Source organism: Entelurus aequoreus, linkage group LG04 (genome assembly GCF_033978785.1).
Source record: "Entelurus aequoreus isolate RoL-2023_Sb linkage group LG04, RoL_Eaeq_v1.1, whole genome shotgun sequence".
Taxonomy (NCBI): Eukaryota; Metazoa; Chordata; class Actinopteri; order Syngnathiformes; family Syngnathidae; genus Entelurus; species Entelurus aequoreus.
In genome coordinates this window covers 4,729,461-4,751,960 of record NC_084734.1, presented here as the reverse complement: position 1 = coordinate 4,751,960, position 22,500 = coordinate 4,729,461, and the positions used below count along the sequence as shown (strand labels likewise).

At 38.4% G+C, this 22,500-nt stretch overlaps 1 protein-coding gene across 1 annotated transcript in view; it reads right to left on the bottom strand.

Moving 5' to 3' along the window:
- dock2 (dedicator of cytokinesis 2) overlaps positions 1-22,500 on the bottom strand; it is an 83,668-nt gene that overhangs the window by 56,906 nt on the left and 4,262 nt on the right. Inside the window, exons 3-7 of the mRNA XM_062043928.1 lie at positions 17,657-17,757; positions 17,344-17,402; positions 10,217-10,365; positions 9,907-9,992; positions 5,741-5,897 (exon numbers count right to left, since the gene is read on the bottom strand). Of these exons, the coding sequence (XP_061899912.1) occupies positions 5,741-5,897; positions 9,907-9,992; positions 10,217-10,365; positions 17,344-17,402; positions 17,657-17,757 (552 nt within the window). The remainder of the gene's footprint in view (positions 1-5,740; positions 5,898-9,906; positions 9,993-10,216; positions 10,366-17,343; positions 17,403-17,656; positions 17,758-22,500) is intronic.

The window sequence follows — 22,500 nt, the reverse complement described above, 5'->3', positions numbered from 1 at the left end:
TCACATGTTTCCACTTGTTTCATCACAGCATGTCCGAAAAGGAGTAGGAAGAAGGTGAGCTTATTCAATCCTACCCCTTTTCATGCCATAGCAATTTTATCCCATGCCCTTGTTCCCTGTAACAGAACAGTGAAAAAATGAATAATAGATAAATAATATGCCATAGTAAGTAAACAAATATTAAATACATAAATAATCTTTGTCTCAGGAAAAAAAAAGGTTTGAAGATGTTCATCATAATTATTGTTCTTGTTTGTACTTTGTGAACACTTGTAGTTTGAACAGTCTCTCATACTTGCCAACCTTGAGACCTCCAATACCGGGAGGTGGGGGGTGGGGGGTCGTGGTTGGGGGGAGGGGGGGGGGGCGTGTTTGGGGCGTGGTTAAGAGGGGAATATATTTAAGCTAGAATTCACCAACTCAAGTAATTCATATATATATATATATATGAAATACTTGACTTTCAGTGAATTCTAGCTATATATATATATATATATATATATATATATATATATATATATATATATATATATATATATATATATATATATATATAATATATATATATATATATATATATATATATATATATATATATATATATATATATATATATATATATATTTATTTATTTATTTTATTATACATATAAATAAAAGAAATACTTGAATTTCAGTGTTCTGGAGGATATCCAGTAGATGGCAGTATTGTCCTGTTTAAGAGTGTGACAACATTGCTGTTTACGGCAGACAAACTGCTTTACGGTAGACTAAATGTGACTGCTGTTGTTGTGTGTTGTTACCGCGCTGGGAGGACGTTCATGAAACTGCCTAACAATAAAACCCACATAAGAGACCAAGAACTCGCCCTCGATCATTCTACAGTTATGACGTGATTGGGCAGGCACGCTGTTTATATTGTGGGAAAGCGGACGTGAAAACAGACTGTCGCCGCCGTCCCCACTCAGGTCCGCATTGAGCTGGAGGGGGCGGGGCCTCCAGCTCCGGCTGTATACCGGGAGAAAATTTCTGCCGGGAGGTTATCGGGAGAGGCGCTGAATACCGGGAATTTCCCGGTAAAACCGGGAGGGTTGGCAAGTATGTAGTCTCTTAAAATGTATCTGTGGAGGGGGGCGTGGCCTGCGGGCCTGCCGCGGAGCAGGGTGTGTAAGGACCGGCCTGGAAGCACAGCTGGCAGGTGATTGGATTACCCAGCTGGGGCTGATCATCCAATCACCTGTCATGCTAATTAGCAGCAGCCGGACCGAGACACCGGGGTTGGGAGTGGGAGTTCTGAGCAAACGCGCGCTGGACATGAACATACTGCAAAGTTGTGGAGCAGAGTGCTGTCATGGAGTGTGCATACAAAATAAAAGGTTGTTCAGCCCAGACTCCCAGGTTTCCGAGAAGTTGTATCACGGTCAGGAGAAACCACAAGAGGGAAACCCTCACAAATCATAGTGGTTTGATTTCTTTGCTTAATCCATTGCATCATTTAATTCCACATCCTGATATACTAAAGGTTTTAAGTGCTGTACGTGCATGCAAATGTTTTAAATTAGATTTTTGTTAGATTTCCAGTTCAATTTATCATCAATCATTACATTCAAAAGTGTGTTTTCTTTGACCCTTTGAATGTCTACTCTGTCTATTTGTAAACAGTCTACATTTAGCATTCAATCAATCAATCTAAGTTTATTTATATAGCCCTAAATCATGAGTGTCTCAAAGGGCTGCAAAAGCCACAACGACATCCTCGGTTCAGATCCCACATCAGGGCAAGGAAAAACTCAACCCAGTGGGATGACAATGAGAAACCTTGGAGAGGACCGCAGACCGCAGACCCTCTCGGGGAGACCGGTGCAATGGACGTCGAATGGATCTAACATAATAGTGTGAGAGTCCAGTCCATAGTGGATCTAACATAATAGTGTGAGAGTCCAGTCCATAGTGGATCTAACATAATAGTGTGAGAGTCCAGTCCATAGTGGATCTAACATAATAGTGAGAGTCCAGTCCATAGTGGATCTAACATAATAGTGAGAGTCCAGTCCATAGTGGATCTAACATAATAGTGTGAGAGTCCAGTCCATAGTGGATCTAACATAATAGTGTGAGTCCAGTCCATAGTGGATCTAACATAATAGTGTGAGAGTCCAGTCCATAGTGGATCTAACATAATAGTGTGAGAGTGCAGTCCATAGTGGATCTAACATAATATTGTGAGAGTCCAGTCCATAGTGGATCTAACATAATACAGTGAGAGTCCAGTCCGTAGTGGATCTAACATAATAGTGTGAGAGTCCAGTCCATAGTGGATCTAACATAATAGTGAGAGTCCAGTCCATAGTGGATCTAACATAATAGTGAGAGTCCAGTCCATAGTGGATCTAACATAATAGTGTGAGAGTCCAGTCCATAGTGGATCTAACATAATAGTGTGAGAGTCCAGTCCATAGTGGATCTAACATAATAGTGTGAGAGTCCAGTCCATAGTGGATCTAACATAATAGTGAGAGTCCAGTCCATAGTGGATCTAACATAATAGTGAGAGTCCAGTCCATAGTGGATCTAACATAATAGTGTGAGAGTCCAGTCCATAGTGGATCTAACATAATAGTGTGAGAGTCCAGTCCATAGTGGATCTAACATAATAGTGTGAGTGTCCAGTCCATAGTGGATCTAACATGATAGTGTGAGAGTCCAGTCCGTAGTGGATCTAACATAATAGTGTGAGAGTCCAGTCCATAGTGGATCTAACATGATAGTGTGAGAGTCCAGTCCATAGTGGATCTAACATAATAGTGTGAGAGTCCAGTCCATAGTGGATCTAACATAATAGTGTGAGAGTCCAGTCCATAGTGGATCTAACATAATAGTGTGAGAGTTGAGTCCATAGTGGATCTAACATAATAGTGAGAGTCCAGTCCATAGTGGATCTAACATAATAGTGTGAGAGTCCAGTCCATAGTGGATCTAACATAATAGTGTGAGAGTCCAGTCCATAGTGGATCTAACATAATAGTGTGAGAGTCCAGTCCATAGTGGATCTAACATAATAGTGAGAGTCCAGTCCATAGTGGATCTAACATAATAGTGTGAGAGTCCAGTCCATAGTGGATCTAACATAATAGTGAGAGTCCAGTCCATAGTGGATCTAACATAATAGTGAGAGTCCAGTCCATAGTGGATCTAACATAATAGTGGGAGTCCAGTCCATAGTGGATCTAACATAATAGTGAGAGTCCAGTCCATAGTGGATCTAACATAATAGTGAGAGTCCAGTCCATAGTGGATCTAACATAATAGTGGGAGTCCAGTCCATAGTGGATCTAACATAATAGTGAGAGTCCAGTCCATAGTGGATCTAACATAATAGTGAGAGTCCAGTCCATAGTAGGGCCAGCAGTAGACCATCCCGATTAAACATGAAACATTCAGCATTAAACATCCCATAAATGTCACAGAAGAGAGAACAGTTCAGGGAAATGAAGGACAAATCTCAATCTGCGGAGGAGGTTTTAGCGCCGTGGTCCTTGAGCGAGAACAACCTGCAGGAGTCGGCATGACGTAAGACAAAAGGACGCGGAACAGAGGCGTGAAATTTTAAATCAGTCGGCGTGCAGCAGAAATGTGGAATACAAAGACCTTGGCGAGACAAGAGACAAGATGAAAAAAAAAACTGCCTCAATAATGAATTCATGTTGATTGAATGATGTGTGGCTGTAGATGTGAACATGCTAACACTCTCTATCAACTCAACATATTGGAGGGGGGGTTAAGGGGTAGCGGGGGTGTATATTGTAGCGTCCCGGAAGAGTTAGTGCTGCAAGGGTTTCTGGGTGTTTGTTGTGTTGTGTTTATGTTGTGTTACGGTGCGGATGTTCTCCCGAAATGTGTTTGTCATTCTTGTGTGGTGTGGGTTCACAGTGTGGCGCATATTTGTAACAGTGTTAAACTTGTTTATACGGCTACCCTCAGTGTGACCTGTATGGCTGTTGACCAAGTATGCCTTGCATTCACTTGTGTGTGTGAAAAGCCGTAGATATTATGTGACTGGGCCGGCACGCTAACGAAGTACCTTTAAGGTTTATTGGTGCTCTGTACTTCTCCCTACGGCCGTGTACACAGTCATACATTTTACTCTTTGAAACCGATACCGATAAATTTGAAACCGATACCGATAATTTCCGATATTACATTTTAAATAGGGTTGTCCAATAATGGATTGTTTGCCGATATCCGATATTGTCCAACTCTTAATTACCGATACCGATATCAACCGATACCGATATATACAGTTGTGGAATTAACACATTATTATGCCTAATTTGGACAACCAGGTATGGTGAAGATAAGGTCCTTTTTAAAAAATAAAATACAATAAAATAAGATAAATAAATTAAAAACATTTTCTTGAAAAAAAAAAGAAAGTAAAACAATAAAAAAACAGTTACATAGAAACTAGTAATTAATGAAAATGAGTAAAATGAAGTGTTAAAGGTTAGTACTATTAGTGGAGCAGCAGCACACACAATCATGTGTGCTTACGGACTGTATCCCTTGCAGACTGTATTGATATATATTGATATATAATGTAGGAAGCAGAATATTAATAACAGAAAGAAACAACCCTTTTGTGTGAATGAGTGTAAATGGGGGAGGGAGGTTTTTTGGGTTGGTGCACTAATTGTAAGTGTATCTTGTGTTTTTTATGTTGATTTAATAAAAAAATAAAAAAAAAATAAAAAATAAAAAAACGATAATTAAAAAAAACGATACCGATAATTTCCGATATTACATTTTAAAGCATTTATCGGCCGATAATATCGGCCTGCCGATAATATCGGCCTGCCGATATTATCGGACATCTCTACTATGGAGGAGCTGGTCTGAGAAGCAAAATACGTTCATACACTGTTAATATTCAGTGTTTTATTGTTCATAGTTAATATTGTAAATCCCACTTTCTTTATTTTCACGTACATTTTGGGTGTCCCATTCAGTAAAAAACTGAAAAATCCATTCCGTTTTTTGAGGTGGTCTGTCATACCTTTTTTTAGAACTCTATCGGACATTGTGACTTTTGGTATTAGTGTTCCTGGAAGAAAAGGAGCCAAACACACATCCTGTACAGCAGGTTTTTACAGCTAAATGTGTATATATCTATGGAGGGGGGTGTGGCCTGCGGGCCTGCCGCGGAACGGGTGTGCAAGGACCGTCCTCGAAGACAGCGACACGTGAGTGGAAGGCCCAGGTGGGCCTTGTTATATCTAATCACTTGTCGCCTTTATTAGCAGCAGCCGGAATGAGACACGTTGTTGGAGCTGGAGTGGGAGCGAGAGAGAGAGACACGGACCCAGAAAATATTTTGCTGGGAACCCACTGGAGGGCAACTTCCACAATATCATTTATACACACATACACATTGGCCCCCCCAGACACATTTTTCCTCTCATAGTGGCCCCCCGAGTGCCAACATTTGCCCAGCTCTGCAGTAAGGTGTCTTGGAGCCACTCTGTCAGAGACAGGTGTGGGCAAACAGTTCATTTGCATGAAAGCCACAGAGAGCCAAAACAGCATGTTCCCCATAGGGCTCTTAAGAAATACATTTGAAACCAATGACACAGTAAAACATTATTATAATGGCACATTAAAAACACCGCAGCTTGCAGCAATGTGTGGAGGTGCTGAGGACCACAGGATTCAAAGACTCCAGCCTCGGAGTAAGCAAGACTCACCAAAAGGTTGACGGTGCAGCTCATGCGGTTGTTGCGGCTGTCGTCCCTCATCACGGTGCGGTAGTCAAGGAGACGAACGATGAGTCCTTTCACCAAAGAAACAAAGTGCTGCACCTGAGGCCTCAAACTGGGCTTCTCTGTGGCACAGTCCAGCAGACTGGAAGGAAAGTCACCGCAAGTTGAAAATGTTAAGTTTTGTTGCTTTACGTGTCGTTTTCTGTCTGGACCATAATAATTGGTACCAGGCCTCATTAAACACACACTTAATTACCCTGTACCTACGATTCAAACACAGATGACATCTATTAGAGCAAGAATTTAACAGAGACAGGATTCAATTTAGCTCATGAGGAGAGCGCGTCGATCTGTACCTTCTACAGTTTCACCCACGCTCTGACGAGGGAGTTCCACGCCTCCTCTTTTATTTGGGCCTTTTCTGATTACATAGCATTACATTACAATCGGAGGGTTGCTGGTAACTGGGGTTCAATCCCCACCTTCTACCATCCTAGTCACGTCCGTTGTGTCCTTGGGCAAGACACTTCACCCTTGCTCCTGATGGGTGCTGGTAGCGCCTTGCATGGCAGCTCCCGCCATCAGTGAGTGAATGTGTGTGTGAATGGGTGAATGTGGAAATAGTGACAAAGCGCTTTGAGTACCTTGAAGGTAGAAAAGTGCTATACAAGTATAACCCATTTATTTATTTATTTATTTATTACATTACGCAGCTGCTCCTAAGGGGAGGTGGTCATAAACAGCTGTTGCACTCGGTCATAAACAGTTCAGAGAAAAGGTGCCTGGATCTGCGTCAGGTCTGCTCCCTCTCCGCTTTGTAGCAAATAAATGTATGCATTATCCTGTTATATCTCACATTCTATATTGTGTTTTGGAAAAAGGTGGTCAAATAATACAACAGAAAAGACTTTTTTATGCATATGTAAATTTATGCAGTTACAAACATTCATTCACTTTCTTCTTTCCTTCATGGATCTAAACTTTACCCCCGCCGCCCCAAAATCTAGAATACCCTTATGGGCATTTCATATATCAAAATCAAGTACCTACTGTGGGGAGGTATAGCTCGGTTGGTAGAGTGGCCGTGCCAGCAACTTGAGAGCTCCAGGTTCGATCCCCACTTCCGCCATCCTAGTCACTGCCGTTGTGTCCTTGGGCAAGACACTTTACCCACCTGCTCCCAGTGCCACCCACACCGCTTTAAATGTAACTTAGATATTGCGTTTCACTATGTAAATGCGCTTTGAGTCACTAGAGAAAAGCGCTATATAAATATAATTCACTTCACTTCACTGTACTGTTTACTTGTTGAAATACCCTTTTTAGAGCAAATATCTACCCAAACGACCAAAAATTGTTTTGAAGGGTATTTCAACAAGTAAACAGTACAGTAGGTACTTGACTTTGATATATGTAATGCCCATAAGGGTATTCTAGTAAAATATGCGTGTGTAAATATGCGATGTGTAAATATCAAAATATTACGTTGAATTACTTTTTGTCAGGCAATATTACATTTGGTGAAAATGTTACATGAATGAATACATCCAAACACTTTATAAATATGTATTATGTGCAGGAAGAAATAACAGTTACAATTGTATGTATCTTCCAAACAAGAAAGAGGTTTTATCACATCACCATGGGACTAACAACACTCCTTTAAATCTCATTAATACCACAGAAAAGGCAAATTGTCGTTTTCCGGACACGATAAAATATTAAATAATGTCAAACACGTAGCGTTACAATAACCAGGAAGATAACGTTTTAGTAATTGTACATGTACTGTAAATGTATAATGTATTTATATTATTCACATGAGAATAATGCTGTATAATAGACTGTATTTATATTATTCACATGTGAACAATACTGTATAATATACTGTATTTATATTATTCACATGTGAATAATGCTGTATAATAGACTGTATTTATATTATTCACATGTAAATAATGCTGTATTATAGACTGTATTTATATTATCCACATGTGAATAATGCTGTATAATAGACTGTATTTATATTATTCACATGTGAATAATGCTGTATAATAGACTGTATTTATATTATTCACATGTAAATAATGCTGTATTATAGACTGTATTTATATTATCCACATGTGAATAATGCTGTATAAAAGACTGTATATATATTATTCACATGTGAATAATGCTGTATAAAAGACTGTATTTATATTATTCACATGTGAATAATGCTGTATAATAGACTGTATATATATTATTTACATGTGAATAATGCTGTATAATAGACTGTATTTATATTATCCACATGTGAATAATGCTGTATAATAGACTGTATATATATTATTCACATGTGAATAAGGCTGTATAATAGACTGTATATATATTATTTACATGTGAATAATGCTGTATAATAGACTGTATTTATATTATCCACATGTGAATAATGCTGTATAATAGACTGTATATATATTATTCACATGTGAATAATGCTGTATAATAGACTGTATATATATTATTCACATGTGAATAATGCTGTATAATAGACTGTATATATATTATTTACATGTGAATAATGCTGTGTAATAGACTGTATTTATATTATTCACATGTAAATAATGCTGTATAAAAGACTGTATTTATATTATTCACATGTGAATAATGCTGTATAATAGACTGTATATATATTATTTACATGTGAATAATGCTGTATTATAGACTGTATTTATATTATTCACATGTGAATAATGCTGTATAATAGACTGTATATATATTATTCACATGTGAATAATGCTGTATAATAGACTGTATATATATTATTTACATGTGAATAATGCTGTGTAATAGACTGTATTTATATTATTCACATGTAAATAATGCTGTATAAAAGACTGTATTTATATTATTCACATGTGAATAATGCTGTATAATAGACTGTATATATATTATTTACATGTGAATAATGCTGTATTATAGACTGTATTTATATTATTCACATGTGAATAATGCTGTATAATAGGCTGTGTTTATATTATTCACATGTGAATAATGCTGTATAATAGACTGTATGTATGTTATTCACATGTGAATAATGTTGTATAATAGGCTGTGTTTATATTATTCACATGCGAATAATGCTGTATAATAGACTGTATTTATATTATTAAAATGTAAATAATACCTATTGTATTTTTCGGACTATAAGTGGCAGTTTTTTCCATAGATTGGCCGGGGGTGCGACTTATACTCAGGAGCGACTTATGTGTGAAATGATTAACACATTAGCGTAAAATATCCAATAATATTATTGATGTCATTCACGTAAGAGACTAGACGTATAAGATTTCATGGGATTTAGCGATTAGGAGTGACAGATTGTTTGGTAAACGTATAGCATGTTCTATATGTTATAGTTATTTGAATGACTCTTACCATAATATGTGAGGTTAACATAGCAGTTGGTTATTTATGCCTCATATAACGTACACTTATTCAGCCTGTTGTTCACTATTCTTTAGACATTTTAAATTGCCTTTCAAATGTCTATTCTTGCTGTTGGATTTTATCAAATACATTTTCCCAAAAAATGCGACTTATACGCCAGTGCGACTTATATATGGTTTTTTCCTTCTTTATTATGCATTTTCGGCCGGTGCGACGTATACTCCGGAGCGACTTATAGTCTGAAAAATACGGTAAGTGTTTATTGTTTATTGTGAGCGAACTGTGGTGCTGAATTTCCCCCAGGGATCAATAAAGTACTTTCTATTCTATTCTCTAATCCGCTGTGGACAGACCAAGACAAGCAATGCAGGTTTAGCGAGCGGTGTGCGCTCCCGCCAAGGAAAAACATTTTGGGCAGGCAATCACATTTTGGCACAACACTGGCAAATATAAACAAAACAAAACATCGGCGGAAAGCGAAAGTCGACAAAAAAACAAACAAGCAAACCGGAGTTTTAACTCGGAGAAGGCAGGCTCGTAAAAAAATAAATAAAATCCGCGTCCCAGGGATGCACGTCCTTTCTGATTTCAATGCATAAAAAGACACACAAAGTGTGTTAACAGCAACATTGTATATATATTTACAGTATATATATAGTGTGAGGTACAGTACAGTATACTCTGTGGAGTCTGTCATTTCCCCAACATCCTAAAAGGCTTACATGGTTTCCAGTAGTTGCATGTATCGCTCGTCTCCGCCTCCACCTTCCACCTCGTGGTCCAACTTGAGAATGATCTCGTTCTCGAACTGCGGAAGACGAGGGGTGGACAGGTAAAGTAAGACAAAAGCCAGAAGAAAAAATAGCACACAAGAGAGATGGGGTAATCAATTATGCAAGAATAATGAAGGTGTCTGTTGGACTTTAATGTGCGGCGTCAAGGGAAATCAATGTTCCAGTAACGTGCATGAGTGTGTGTCTTCCAACCTTCACGTGTGCATGTGTGCTTAAACACGCATTAGTCTGCAGGTACCTTGTAGAAATTGCCAGAGTGTGCATGTTCACAGGTGATCATGTCAAAGAAAATAGGGATGGTGGCCCTCCTCAACTCCTCCTCCGGGATCAAAGTCATCTCCAGGATGGGACCCACCATGCCAGGGATGAAACAGATCTTATGGCTGCCTGGAGAAAGCATACAAAGAGGGCGGGTGAAGTGGTTTGTCAGCCCGGCTGGAAGTCTGCACCACCTTCTTCTCTGCAACGTGCTGGAGTTAGTCCAAGTCCACTCTCAATGTGTGGTCATGGTTAAGTCCAGTCATGGGACCCAACTTCACATTGTTCACCTTTATTTGTATCCATACTGGAAATTGTTTTGTGGGTAGGACTTTTACATTTATGCTGTTTGCATTATTTAGCTGAAGTATATTATATTTTTATTCCACCAAATGACTGACATAAAGTAACACAATCGTAAAACCAAACAGAAGCACTAAGTTATTGTTAGTCAGCGATATTCTCTATGACTAAATCACTCAAATATATTCTATATGACAGAAGCACTCTGCAGTTTTTAAGGACAAGTCAAAGATTTTCAATATGGCACAAGAACTCTGAAGTTTTTAAAAACTAGTCAAATATATTCTATTTGAAAGGAGCGCTTTGCAGTTTCTAAGGACAAGTCAAAGATCTTATATGACAGGAACACTGCAGTTTCTAAGGACAAGTCAAAGATCTTATATATGACAGGAACACTGCAGTTTCTAAGGACAAGTCAAAGATTTTATATATGACAGGAACACTGCAGTTTCTAAGGACAAGTCAAAGATCTTATATATGACAGGAACACTGCAGTTTCTAAGGACAAGTCAAAGATCTTATATATGACAGGAACACTGCAGTTTCTAAGGACAAGTCAAAGATCTTATATATGACAGGATCACTGCGGTTTCTAAGGACAAGTCAAAGATCTTATATATGACAGGAACACTGCAGTTTCTAAGGACAAGTCAAAGATCTTATATATGACAGGAACACTGCAGTTTCTAAGGACAAGTCAAAGATCTTATATTTGACAGGAACACTGCAGTTTCTAAGGACAAGTCAAAGATCTTATATATGACAGGAACACTGCAGTTTCTAAGGACAAGTCAAAGATCTTATATATGACAGGAAAACTGCAGTTTCTAAGGACAAGTCAAAGATCTTATATATGACAGGAACACTGCAGTTTCTAAGGACAAGTCAAAGATCTTATATTTGACAGGAACACTGCAGTTTCTAAGGACAAGTCAAAGATCTTATATATGACAGGAACACTGCAGTTTCTAAGGACAAGTCAAAGATCTTATATATGACAGGAACACTGCAGTTTCTAAGGACAAGTCAAAGATCTTATATATGACAGGAACACTGCAGTTTCTAAGGACAAGTCAAAGATCTTATATTTGACAGGAACACTGCAGTTTCTAAGGACAAGTCAAAGATCTTATATATGACAGGAACACTGCAGTTTCTAAGGACAAGTCAAAGATCTTATATATGACAGGAACACTGCAGTTTCTAAGGACAAGTCAAAGATCTTATATATGACAGGAAAACTGCAGTTTCTAAGGACAAGTCAAAGATCTTATATATGACAGGAACACTGCAGTTTCTAAGGACAAGTCAAAGATCTTATATTTGACAGGAACACTGCAGTTTCTAAGGACAAGTCAAAGATCTTATATATGACAGGAACACTGCAGTTTCTAAGGACAAGTCAAAGATCTTATATAGGACAGGAACACTGCAGTTTCTAAGGACAAGTCAAAGATCTTATATATGACAGGAACACTGCAGTTTCTAAGGACAAGTCAAAGATCTTATATATGACAGGAACACTGCAGTTTCTAAGGACAAGTCAAAGATTTTATATATGACAGGAACACTGCAGTTTCTAAGGACAAGTCAAAGATCTTATATATGACAGGATCACTGCGGTTTCTAAGGACAAGTCAAAGATCTTATATATGACAGGAACACTGCAGTTTCTAAGGACAAGTCAAAGATCTTATATATGACAGGAACACTGCAGTTTCTAAGGACAAGTCAAAGATCTTATATTTGACAGGAACACTGCAGTTTCTAAGGACAAGTCAAAGATCTTATATATGACAGGAACACTGCAGTTTCTAAGGACAAGTCAAAGATCTTATATATGACAGGAAAACTGCAGTTTCTAAGGACAAGTCAAAGATCTTATATATGACAGGAACACTGCAGTTTCTAAGGACAAGTCAAAGATCTTATATTTGACAGGAACACTGCAGTTTCTAAGGACAAGTCAAAGATCTTATATATGACAGGAACACTGCAGTTTCTAAGGACAAGTCAAAGATCTTATATATGACAGGAACACTGCAGTTTCTAAGGACAAGTCAAAGATCTTATATATGACAGGAACACTGCAGTTTCTAAGGACAAGTCAAAGATCTTATATATGACAGGAAAACTGCAGTTTCTAAGGACAAGTCAAAGATCTTATATATGACAGGAACACTGCAGTTTCTAAGGACAAGTCAAAGATCTTATATTTGACAGGAACACTGCAGTTTCTAAGGACAAGTCAAAGATCTTATATATGACAGGAACACTGCAGTTTCTAAGGACAAGTCAAAGATCTTATATATGACAGGAAAACTGCAGTTTCTAAGGACAAGTCAAAGATCTTATATATGACAGGAACACTGCAGTTTCTAAGGACAAGTCAAAGATCTTATATTTGACAGGAACACTGCAGTTTCTAAGGACAAGTCAAAGATCTTATATATGACAGGAACACTGCAGTTTCTAAGGACAAGTCAAAGATCTTATATATGACAGGAACACTGCAGTTTCTAAGGACAAGTCAAAGATCTTATATATGACAGGAACACTGCAGTTTCTAAGGACAAGTCAAAGATCTTATATATGACAGGAAAACTGCAGTTTCTAAGGACAAGTCAAAGATCTTATATATGACAGGAACACTGCAGTTTCTAAGGACAAGTCAAAGATCTTATATTTGACAGGAACACTGCAGTTTCTAAGGACAAGTCAAAGATCTTATATATGACAGGAACACTGCAGTTTCTAAGGACAAGTCAAAGATCTTATATAGGACAGGAACACTGCAGTTTCTAAGGACAAGTCAAAGATCTTATATATGACAGGAACACTGCAGTTTCTAAGGACAAGTCAAAGATCTTATATATGACAGGAACACTGCAGTTTCTAAGGACAAGTCAAAGATCTTATATATGACAGGAAAACTGCAGTTTCTAAGGACAAGTCAAAGATTTTATATGTGACAGGAACACTGCAGTTTCTAAGGACAAGTCAAAGATCTTATATGTGACAGGATCACTGCAGTTTCTAAGGACAAGTCAAAGATCTTATATATGACAGGAACACTGCAGTTTCTAAGGACAAGTCAAAGATCTTATATATGACAGGAACACTGCAGTTTCTAAGGACAAGTCAAAGATCTTATATATGACAGGAACACTGCAGTTTCTAAGGACAAGTCAAAGATCTTATATATGACAGGAACACTGCAGTTTCTAAGGACAAGTCAAAGATCTTATATTTGACAGGAACACTGCAGTTTCTAAGGACAAGTCAAAGATCTTATATATGACAGGAACACTGCAGTTTCTAAGGACAAGTCAAAGATCTTATATGTGACAGGATCACTGCAGTTTCTAAGGACAAGTCAAAGATCTTATATATGACAGGAACACTGCAGTTTCTAAGGACAAGTCAAAGATCTTATATATGACAGGAACACTGCAGTTTCTAAGGACAAGTCAAAGATCTTATATATGACAGGAACACTGCAGTTTCTAAGGACAAGTCAAAGATCTTATATATGACAGGAACACTGCAGTTTCTAAGGACAAGTCAAAGATCTTATATATGACAGGAACACTGCAGTTTCTAAGGACAAGTCAAAGATCTTATATATGACAGGAACACTGCAGTTTCTAAGGACAAGTCAAAGATCTTATATATGACAGGAACACTGCAGTTTCTAAGGACAAGTCAAAGATCTTATATATGACAGGAACACTGCAGTTTCTAAGGACAAGTCAAAGATCTTATATATGACAGGAACACTGCAGTTTCTAAGGACAAGTCAAAGATCTTATATATGACAGGAACACTGCAGTTTCTAAGGACAAGTCAAAGATCTTATATGTGACAGGATCACTGCAGTTTCTAAGGACAAGTCAAATATCTTATATATGACAGGAACACTGCAGTTTCTAAGGACAAGTCAAAGATCTTATATATGACAGGAACACTGCAGTTTCTAAGGACAAGTCAAAGATCTTATATATGACAGGAACACTGCAGTTTCTAAGGACAAGTCAAAGATCTTATATGTGACAGGAACACTGCAGTTTCTAAGGACAAGTCAAAGATCTTATATGTGACAGGATCACTGCAGTTTCTAAGGACAAGTCAAAGATCTTATATATGACAGGAACACTGCAGTTTCTAAGGACAAGTCCAAGATCTTATATATGACAGGAACACTGCAGTTTCTAAGGACAAGTCAAAGATCTTATATATGACAGGAACACTGCAGTTTCTAAGGACAAGTCAAAGATCTTATATATGACAGGAACACTGCAGTTTCTAAGGACAAGTCAAAGATCTTATATATGACAGGAACACTGCAGTTTCTAAGGACAAGTCAAAGATCTTATATATGACAGGAACACTGCAGTTTCTAAGGACAAGTCAAAGATCTTATATATGACAGGAACACTGCAGTTTCTAAGGACAAGTCAAAGATCTTATATATGACAGGAACACTGCAGTTTCTAACCCTAACCCTAAGCAGTTGTAATACAGTTTTTCACCATTGGTGGCAGTAATGACAATTTCAAACAAACAGAAGAAGTCTGGAGCTCAAGTATTTGAGACTTTTTTCAAGCACAAAAAATATGACTAAAGTGGTGAAGCTGTATTTCCATTGACAGTTTATTTAAGAAACATACATGTTATTAATATTTTTTAATAATTAAGTTTGAATGTTTTTATTTTAGCACTGGTATTTTTCATTAGATTTTATGAGTGCTGTCTTTTGCATTATATCAGATGAGTATTTATTTTGTAATCAGCCTGACCTAAGCCTTAATTATATGAATATTTCTGATTAACACTTGCTTTCATATCATTTGGCAAGATTTATCCTGTTCAACTATAAGTACGTTAGATATTAATATTGAATACCATTAAAATCAACAGTAAAATGACCAATTCAGTGTTAATCTTTGAGAGGCCCCCGGCCCCCTCTGTAGTGGAAAAGTTGGGCCCCGAAGTCAAAAAAAGATAAGAACCCCTGGTTTGTATGGAGTGCTCTTCTAATTCTGCTGCAAACATGTTTGAATTGGACCTTTTACATTTGTGGGGATTCTAATGTGAATATGCCTCTTATATGGTACTACAATATATTTATAATGACTGTAAAAATATATTTATAATGACAATACATGAAATACATACTGCAATCATATGTTTACAAGGACAATACCTTAGATATATACTGTAATCATATACTGTTTATTATGAAAATATCTTAAATACATACAAAAGCCAAAAGCAGTGAAGTTGTCACGTTGTGTAAATGGTAAAAAAAAAGAAAATACAACAAATCCTTTTCAACTTATATTCAATTGAATAGACTGCAAAGACAAGATATTTAATGTTATTTTTTGCAAATATTAGCTCATTTGGAATTTAAAGCCTGCAACATGTTTAAAAAAAGCTGGCACAAGTGGCAAAAAAGAGTGATAAAGTTGAGGAATGCTCATCAAACACTTATTTGGAACATCCCACAGGTGTGCAGGCTAATTGGGAACAGGTGGGTGCCATGATTGGGTATAAAAGTAGATTCCATGAAATGCTCAGTCATTCACAAACAAGGACGGGGCGAGGGTCACCACTTTGTCAACAAATGCCTGAGCAAATTGTTGAACAGTTTAAGAACAACATTTCTCAAGCAGCTATTGCAAGGAATTTAGGGATTTCACCATCTATGCTCCGTAATATCATCAAAAGGTTCAGAGAATCTGGAGAAATCACTGCAGGTAAATGGCAATGCCAGTGACGTTTGGCCTTCAGGCGGTACTGCATCAAAAACTGACATCAGTGTGTAAAGGATATCACCACATGGGCTCAGGAACACTTCAGAAACCCACTGTCAGTAACTACAGTTGGTCGCTACATCTGTAAGTGCAAGTTAAAACTCTACTATGCAAAGCGAAAACCATTTATCAACAACACCCAGAAACGCCGTCGGCTTTGCTGGGCCTGAGCTCATCTAAGATGGACTGATACAAAGTGGAAAAGTGTTCTGTGGTCTGACGAGTCCACATTTCAAATTGTTTTTGGAAACTGTGGACGTCGTGTCCTCCGGACCAAAGAGGAATCGAACCATTCGGATTGTTCTAGGCGCAAAGTGTAAAAGGCAGCATGTGTGATGGTATGGGGGTGTATTAGTGCCCAAGACATGGGTAACTTACACATCTGTGAAGGCACCATTAATGCTGAAAGGTAAATACAGCTTTTGGAGCAACATATGTTGTTACCATGGACGCCCCTGCTTATTACAGCAAGACAATGCCAAGCCAGGTGTTACATCAACGTGGCTTCATAGTAAAAGAGTGCGGGTACTAGACTGGCCTGCCTGTAGTCCAGACCTGTCTCCCATTGAAAATGTGTGGCACCTAAAATAGCAGAAGGGAGACCCCCGGACTGTTGAACAACTTAAGCTGTACATCAAGCAAGAATGGGAAAGAATTCCACTTCAAAAATGTGTCTCCTCAGTTCCCAAACCTTTACTGAGTGTTGTTAAAAGGAAAGGCCATGTAACACAGTGGTGAACATGCCCCTGTGACAACTTCTTTGCAATGTGTTGCTGCCATTAAATTCTAAGTTAATGACTATTTGCAAAAAACATAAAGTTTCTCAGTGTGAACATGAAATATCTTGTCTTTGCAGTCTATTCATTAGAATATAAGTTGAAAATGATTTGTTGTATTCTCTTTTTATTTACCTTTTACACAACGTGACAACTTCACTACTTTTGGCTTTTGTACTTTAATCACATGAAATGTGGAGCTTTCTTACCCAGTTTGAACCAAATGTCCCGTATAGCAAAGCCAATGAGTCTCCTCATGTCTCCGTATCTGAAACAGAAAAAGTCAATCAGCCGCGTCCAAAACTCCTTTTCACACCTCCAATGTGAAAAGAAGCACGTGGGTAAGTCAGTGCTGCATCCATCTGCCTCAACATGAACTCAATGCAATGATGTATTCCCGCTAATGGGCTGCAGGAGTGTAAACAGCCACACGGAAATAGATGTGTTTCATTAGAGCGAGGGGTGCAGGTGTGTGTGTGTGTGTGTGTGTGTGTGTGTGTGTGTGTGTGGCCTCTCTCTCACTTGGCGAGGGTCTTGTTCCTCTTTGTGGGCGAGAAGTGTTGCAGCTGCAAAGACTCCTGGGTAATGAACGCCACCGCCAAGTGGAAGTAGTTATTCCACAGCTAGGAGGAAGGAAGATGATGGGCATGATGCACCTCCACATACAAGATAATCAGAACCCTCCAGGATATCACTCTGTTAGCATCAGGCTAATTTAAACCCAGCCCTGCCAATTATGCGCGGCACCTTGCAACTTGCTCAACTTTCCAGCACATTCTGCTCCTCGTCATCATTTCGCCAATCCAACACACACGTCATTGACAGAGATGGTGATGTGGGTTAGAATGATTGTTTCTAAATGATCACAAACAACTTTGTATTACATTGAGTTCCTAGCAGGAGGACGGGTGTTGTCTTTGAAACCTACCAAGAAGAATGCTGGTCAAACTCCACTGTGTAAAGGCCTACTGAAAGCCACTACTAGCGACCACGCAGTCTGATAGTTTATATATCAATGATGAAATCTTAACATTGCAACACATGCCAATACGGCCGGGTTAACTTATAAAGTGACATTTTAAAATTCCCGGGAAATATCCGGCTAAACATCGCGGTATGATGACGTATGCGCGTGACGAAGTCCGAGTAACGGAAGTTATAGTACCCCGTAGAATCCTATACAAAAAGCTCTGTTTTCATTTCATAATTCCACAGTATTCTGGACATCTTTTGCAATTTGTTTAATGAACAATGAAGGCTGCAAAGAAGACAGTTGTAGGTGGGATCAGTGTATTAGCAGCGGACTACAGCAACACAACCAGGAGGACTTTGTTGGAGCGCTAGCCGCGCTAGCCGCGCTAGCCGCGCTAGCCGCGCTAGCCGCCGACTTCACCTTGACTTCCTACGTCTCCGGGCTGCCAAACGCATCGGGTGAAGTCCTTCGTCCTTCTGCCGATCGCTGGAACGCAGGTGAGCACGGGTGTTGATGAGCAGATGAGGGCTGGCTGGCGTAGGTGGAGAGCTAATGTTTTTAGCATAGCTCTGTGCAGTCTGGTTGCTAAGTTAGCTTCAATGGCGTTGTTAGCAACAGCATTGTTAACCTTCGCCAGCCTGGAAAGCATTAACCGTGTATTTACATGTCCACGGTTTAATAGTATTGTTGATTTTCTATCTATCCTTCCAGTCAGGGGTTTATTTATTTTGTTTCTATATGCAGTTAAAGCACGATGCTATCACGTTAAAGCATTTCGCCGATGTATTGTCGTGGAAATAAAAGGCACTGAATGTCCATTTCGCGTTCTCGACTCTCATTTTCAAGAGGATATAGTATCCCAGGTGGTTTAAAATACAAATCTGTGATCCACAATAGAAAAAGGAGAGAGTGTGGAATCCAATGAGCCAGCTTGTACCTAAGTTACGGTCAGAGCGAAAAAAGATACGTCCTGCACTGCGCGCTAGTCCTTCACTCTCACGTTCCTCATCTACGAATCTTTCATCCTCGCTCAAATTAATGGGGTAATCATCACTTTCTCGGTCCGAATCTCTCTCGCTCCATTGTAAACAACGGGGAATTGTGAGGAATACTAGCTCCTGTGACGTCACGCTACTTCCGCTACAGGCAAGGCTTTTTTTATCAGCGAGCAAAAGTTGCGAACTTTATCGTCGATTTTCTCTACTAAATCCTTTCAGCAAAAATATGGCAATATCGCGAAATTATCAAGTATGACACATAGAATGGATCTGCTATTCCCGTTTAAATGAAAAAAAATCATTTCAGTAGAGAGACACATGAAGGGTTTTCTGTTTTCCCTCATGTATGGTAATCAACAGCTGGATGTTGTTCTGGCCCAAGGACTTCAAAGCGGAGAGATGACAGGATCTGCCCAATTTCCAGACAAACTCTTTTTGAACTATTTGATGGACCTCTTTTTGAACTATTTGATGGACCTCTTTTTGAACTATTTTACAAACTCTTTTTGAACTACTTTACAAACTCTTTTTGAACTGACCTTTTCTGTGAACTTTTCGCAACCTTTGTCCTTCGGAAGCAGCCGTGGCCATGTGGTCGGGGAGGGTCCAAAATAAAACAAGGAGGCATACAATCTTTTGGCAGAGCGTGCTGGAGATTGTAGAAGGATACAATGTCCGGGCGACTCTCCTCAATATATTGAGTCCAAATTGAATTCTGTCTCAGTTTAATTCTTTGCCTCTTGTCTTGTTTAATAGATGTCATCAGTGTTTGTGTGTGCTCATGGCTACCTTATAAAAAAAAAAGTTAAATTAAAGCTGCAAGCAGCGTTGGTCGGGTCCGCATTTTGGCAGGTGCTAGTCCTAGGTGTCCCAATACTTTTGTCCAGTGGTAGTCCTGAGTGAGACCTACATAGAGGTTTTTGTTTCATGTCTCTACGATATTCGTACTGGGAGTTTGAGGGAGTTGTGTCTGTGTCTTTTTCCTAGGTGTCGCGGCACAGTGGTTGTTTTCTTTGAATGCGCGTAAAATCACAGCAGCGAAGCAACTTTAGTGCTGCGGGTCTTTGAAGGCTCGTAAAATCAAAACGGTAGCACGTATCAAAAAGCCGTACAGGACTTTTAATCAAAAGGGTTCAATCTCTCTCCTGTAGCAGTTTGAAGCCGAAACGACAAACGCCCTCGGAGGAGATAACGTTTGATGTTTGGTGACCGGTTGTAACAAAAATGTTGTTTTGAAGGAGGAATAGCAAACTTCCTGTTGATTTTTGGTGAAGGATGTCAATCTATGAAATGTAGGTCTAGGCGAGACCTACATAGAGGTATTTGCTTCATGTCTTTAAGACGTTCCTACCGGAAGTTACAAGCAGTTTTGTCTGAGTTTTCCTCGGAGGAGCAGTTTTTTCTCTGTTTTTTTCTAAAATTATGTAGAGCACAATTTTGAGTTTTGGGGTTCGGTTTTTTTTTAGATCGCAATTTCCACCAGTCCCGATGTGTGTGAGAATTTTGGTGAGTTTTGAAGTATTTTAAAGGGGTCAAATTACAGCTCAAAAATAAAAAATGAGTGTTTTTAGTCATTTTTTGTCTTGAAGGGGAAATTGCCAACTTCCTGTTGGTTTTCGCCCGAAGATGTGAAATTATGAATGGTAGGTCTAAGTCAGACCTACATACAGGTTTTTGTTTCATGTCTCTACGACTTTCCTAGTGGGAGTTTTTTTTACTAAAGTGTGCTGTTTGTATGTGTGTAAATAATTTGGTGAGTTTTGAAGCATGTTAAGGGGGGCAAAGTAGTGTGCAAAGCTGCGGAAGAATAATAAAGAATAATAATAATAAACATTACAAATTCAATAGGGTCCTTTCGTACCATTTCAAAAGGACTCCCTGTGGGAGTCCTTTTGAAATGGTCCTGTGCGGACCCTAATTACCAATGATTGTCACACACACACACTAGGTGTGGTGAAATGTGTCCTCTGCATTTGACCCATCACCCTTGTTCCACCCCCTGGGAGGTGAGGGGAGCAGTGGGCAGCAGCGGTGGCCGCGCCCGGGAATCATTTTTGGTGATTTAACCCCCAATTCCAAGCCTTGATGCTGAGTGCCAAGCAGGGAGGTAATGGCTCCCATTTTTATAGTCTTTGGTATGACTCGGCCGGGGTTTGAACTCACAACCTACCCATCTCAGGGCGGACACTCTAACCCAGGGGTCACCAACGCGGTGCCTGCGGGCACCAGGTAGCCCGTAAGGACCAGATGAGTAGCCCGCTGGCCTGTTCTAAAAATAGCTCAAATAGCAGCACTTACCAGTGAGCTGCCTCTATTTTTTTAATTGCATTTATTTACTAGCAAGCTGGTCTCGCTTTGCCCGACATTTTTAATTCTAAGAGAGACAAAACTCAAATAGAATTTGAAAATCCAAGAAAATATTTTAAAGACTTGGTCTTCACTTGTTTAAATAAATTCATTAATTTTTTTACTTTGGTTCTTATAACTTTCAGAAAGACAATTTTAGAGAAAAAATCCAACCTTAAAAATGATTTTAGGATTTTTAAACACATATACCTTTTTACCTTTTAATTTCCTTCCTCTTCTTTCCTGACAATTTAAATCAATGTTCAAGTAAATTTATTTTTTTTATTGTAAAGAATAATACATTAATTTTAATTTAATTCTTCATTTTAGCTTCTGATTTTTTGACGAAGAATATTTGTGAAATATTTCTTCAAACTTAATATGATTAAAATTCAAAAAAAATATTCTGGCAAATCTAGAAAATCTGTAGAATCAAATTTAAATCTTATTTCAAAGTCTTTTGAATTTCTTTTAAAATGTTTGTTCTGGAAAATCTAGAAGAAATAATGTTTTGTCTTTGTTAGAAATATAGCTTGGTCCAATTTGTTATATATTCTAACAAAGTGCAGATTGGATTTTAACCTATTTAAAACATGTCATCAAAATTCTAAAATTAATCTTAATCAGGAAAAATTAGTAATGATGTTCCATAAATAATTTTTTTAATTTTTTCAAAAAGGTTCGAGTTAGCTAGTTTTTCTCTTCTTTTTTTCGGTTGAATTTTGAATTTTAAAGAGTCGAAATTGAAGATAAACTATGTTTCAAAATTTAATTGTCATTTTTTTCGTGTTTTCTCCTCTTTTAAACCCTTCAATTAAGTGTAAATATCATTAATTATTAATAATAACATAGAGTTAAAGGTAAATTGAGCAAATTGGCTATTTCTGGCAATTTATTGAAGTGTGTATCAAACTGGTAGCCCTTCGCATTAATCACTACCCAAGAAGTAGCTCTTGCTTTCAAAAAGGTTGCTGACCCCTGCTCTAAGCACTAGGCCACTGAGTAGGTATCGCATTTGACTCAATGTGGTACCAATTCCCGGCACCTGG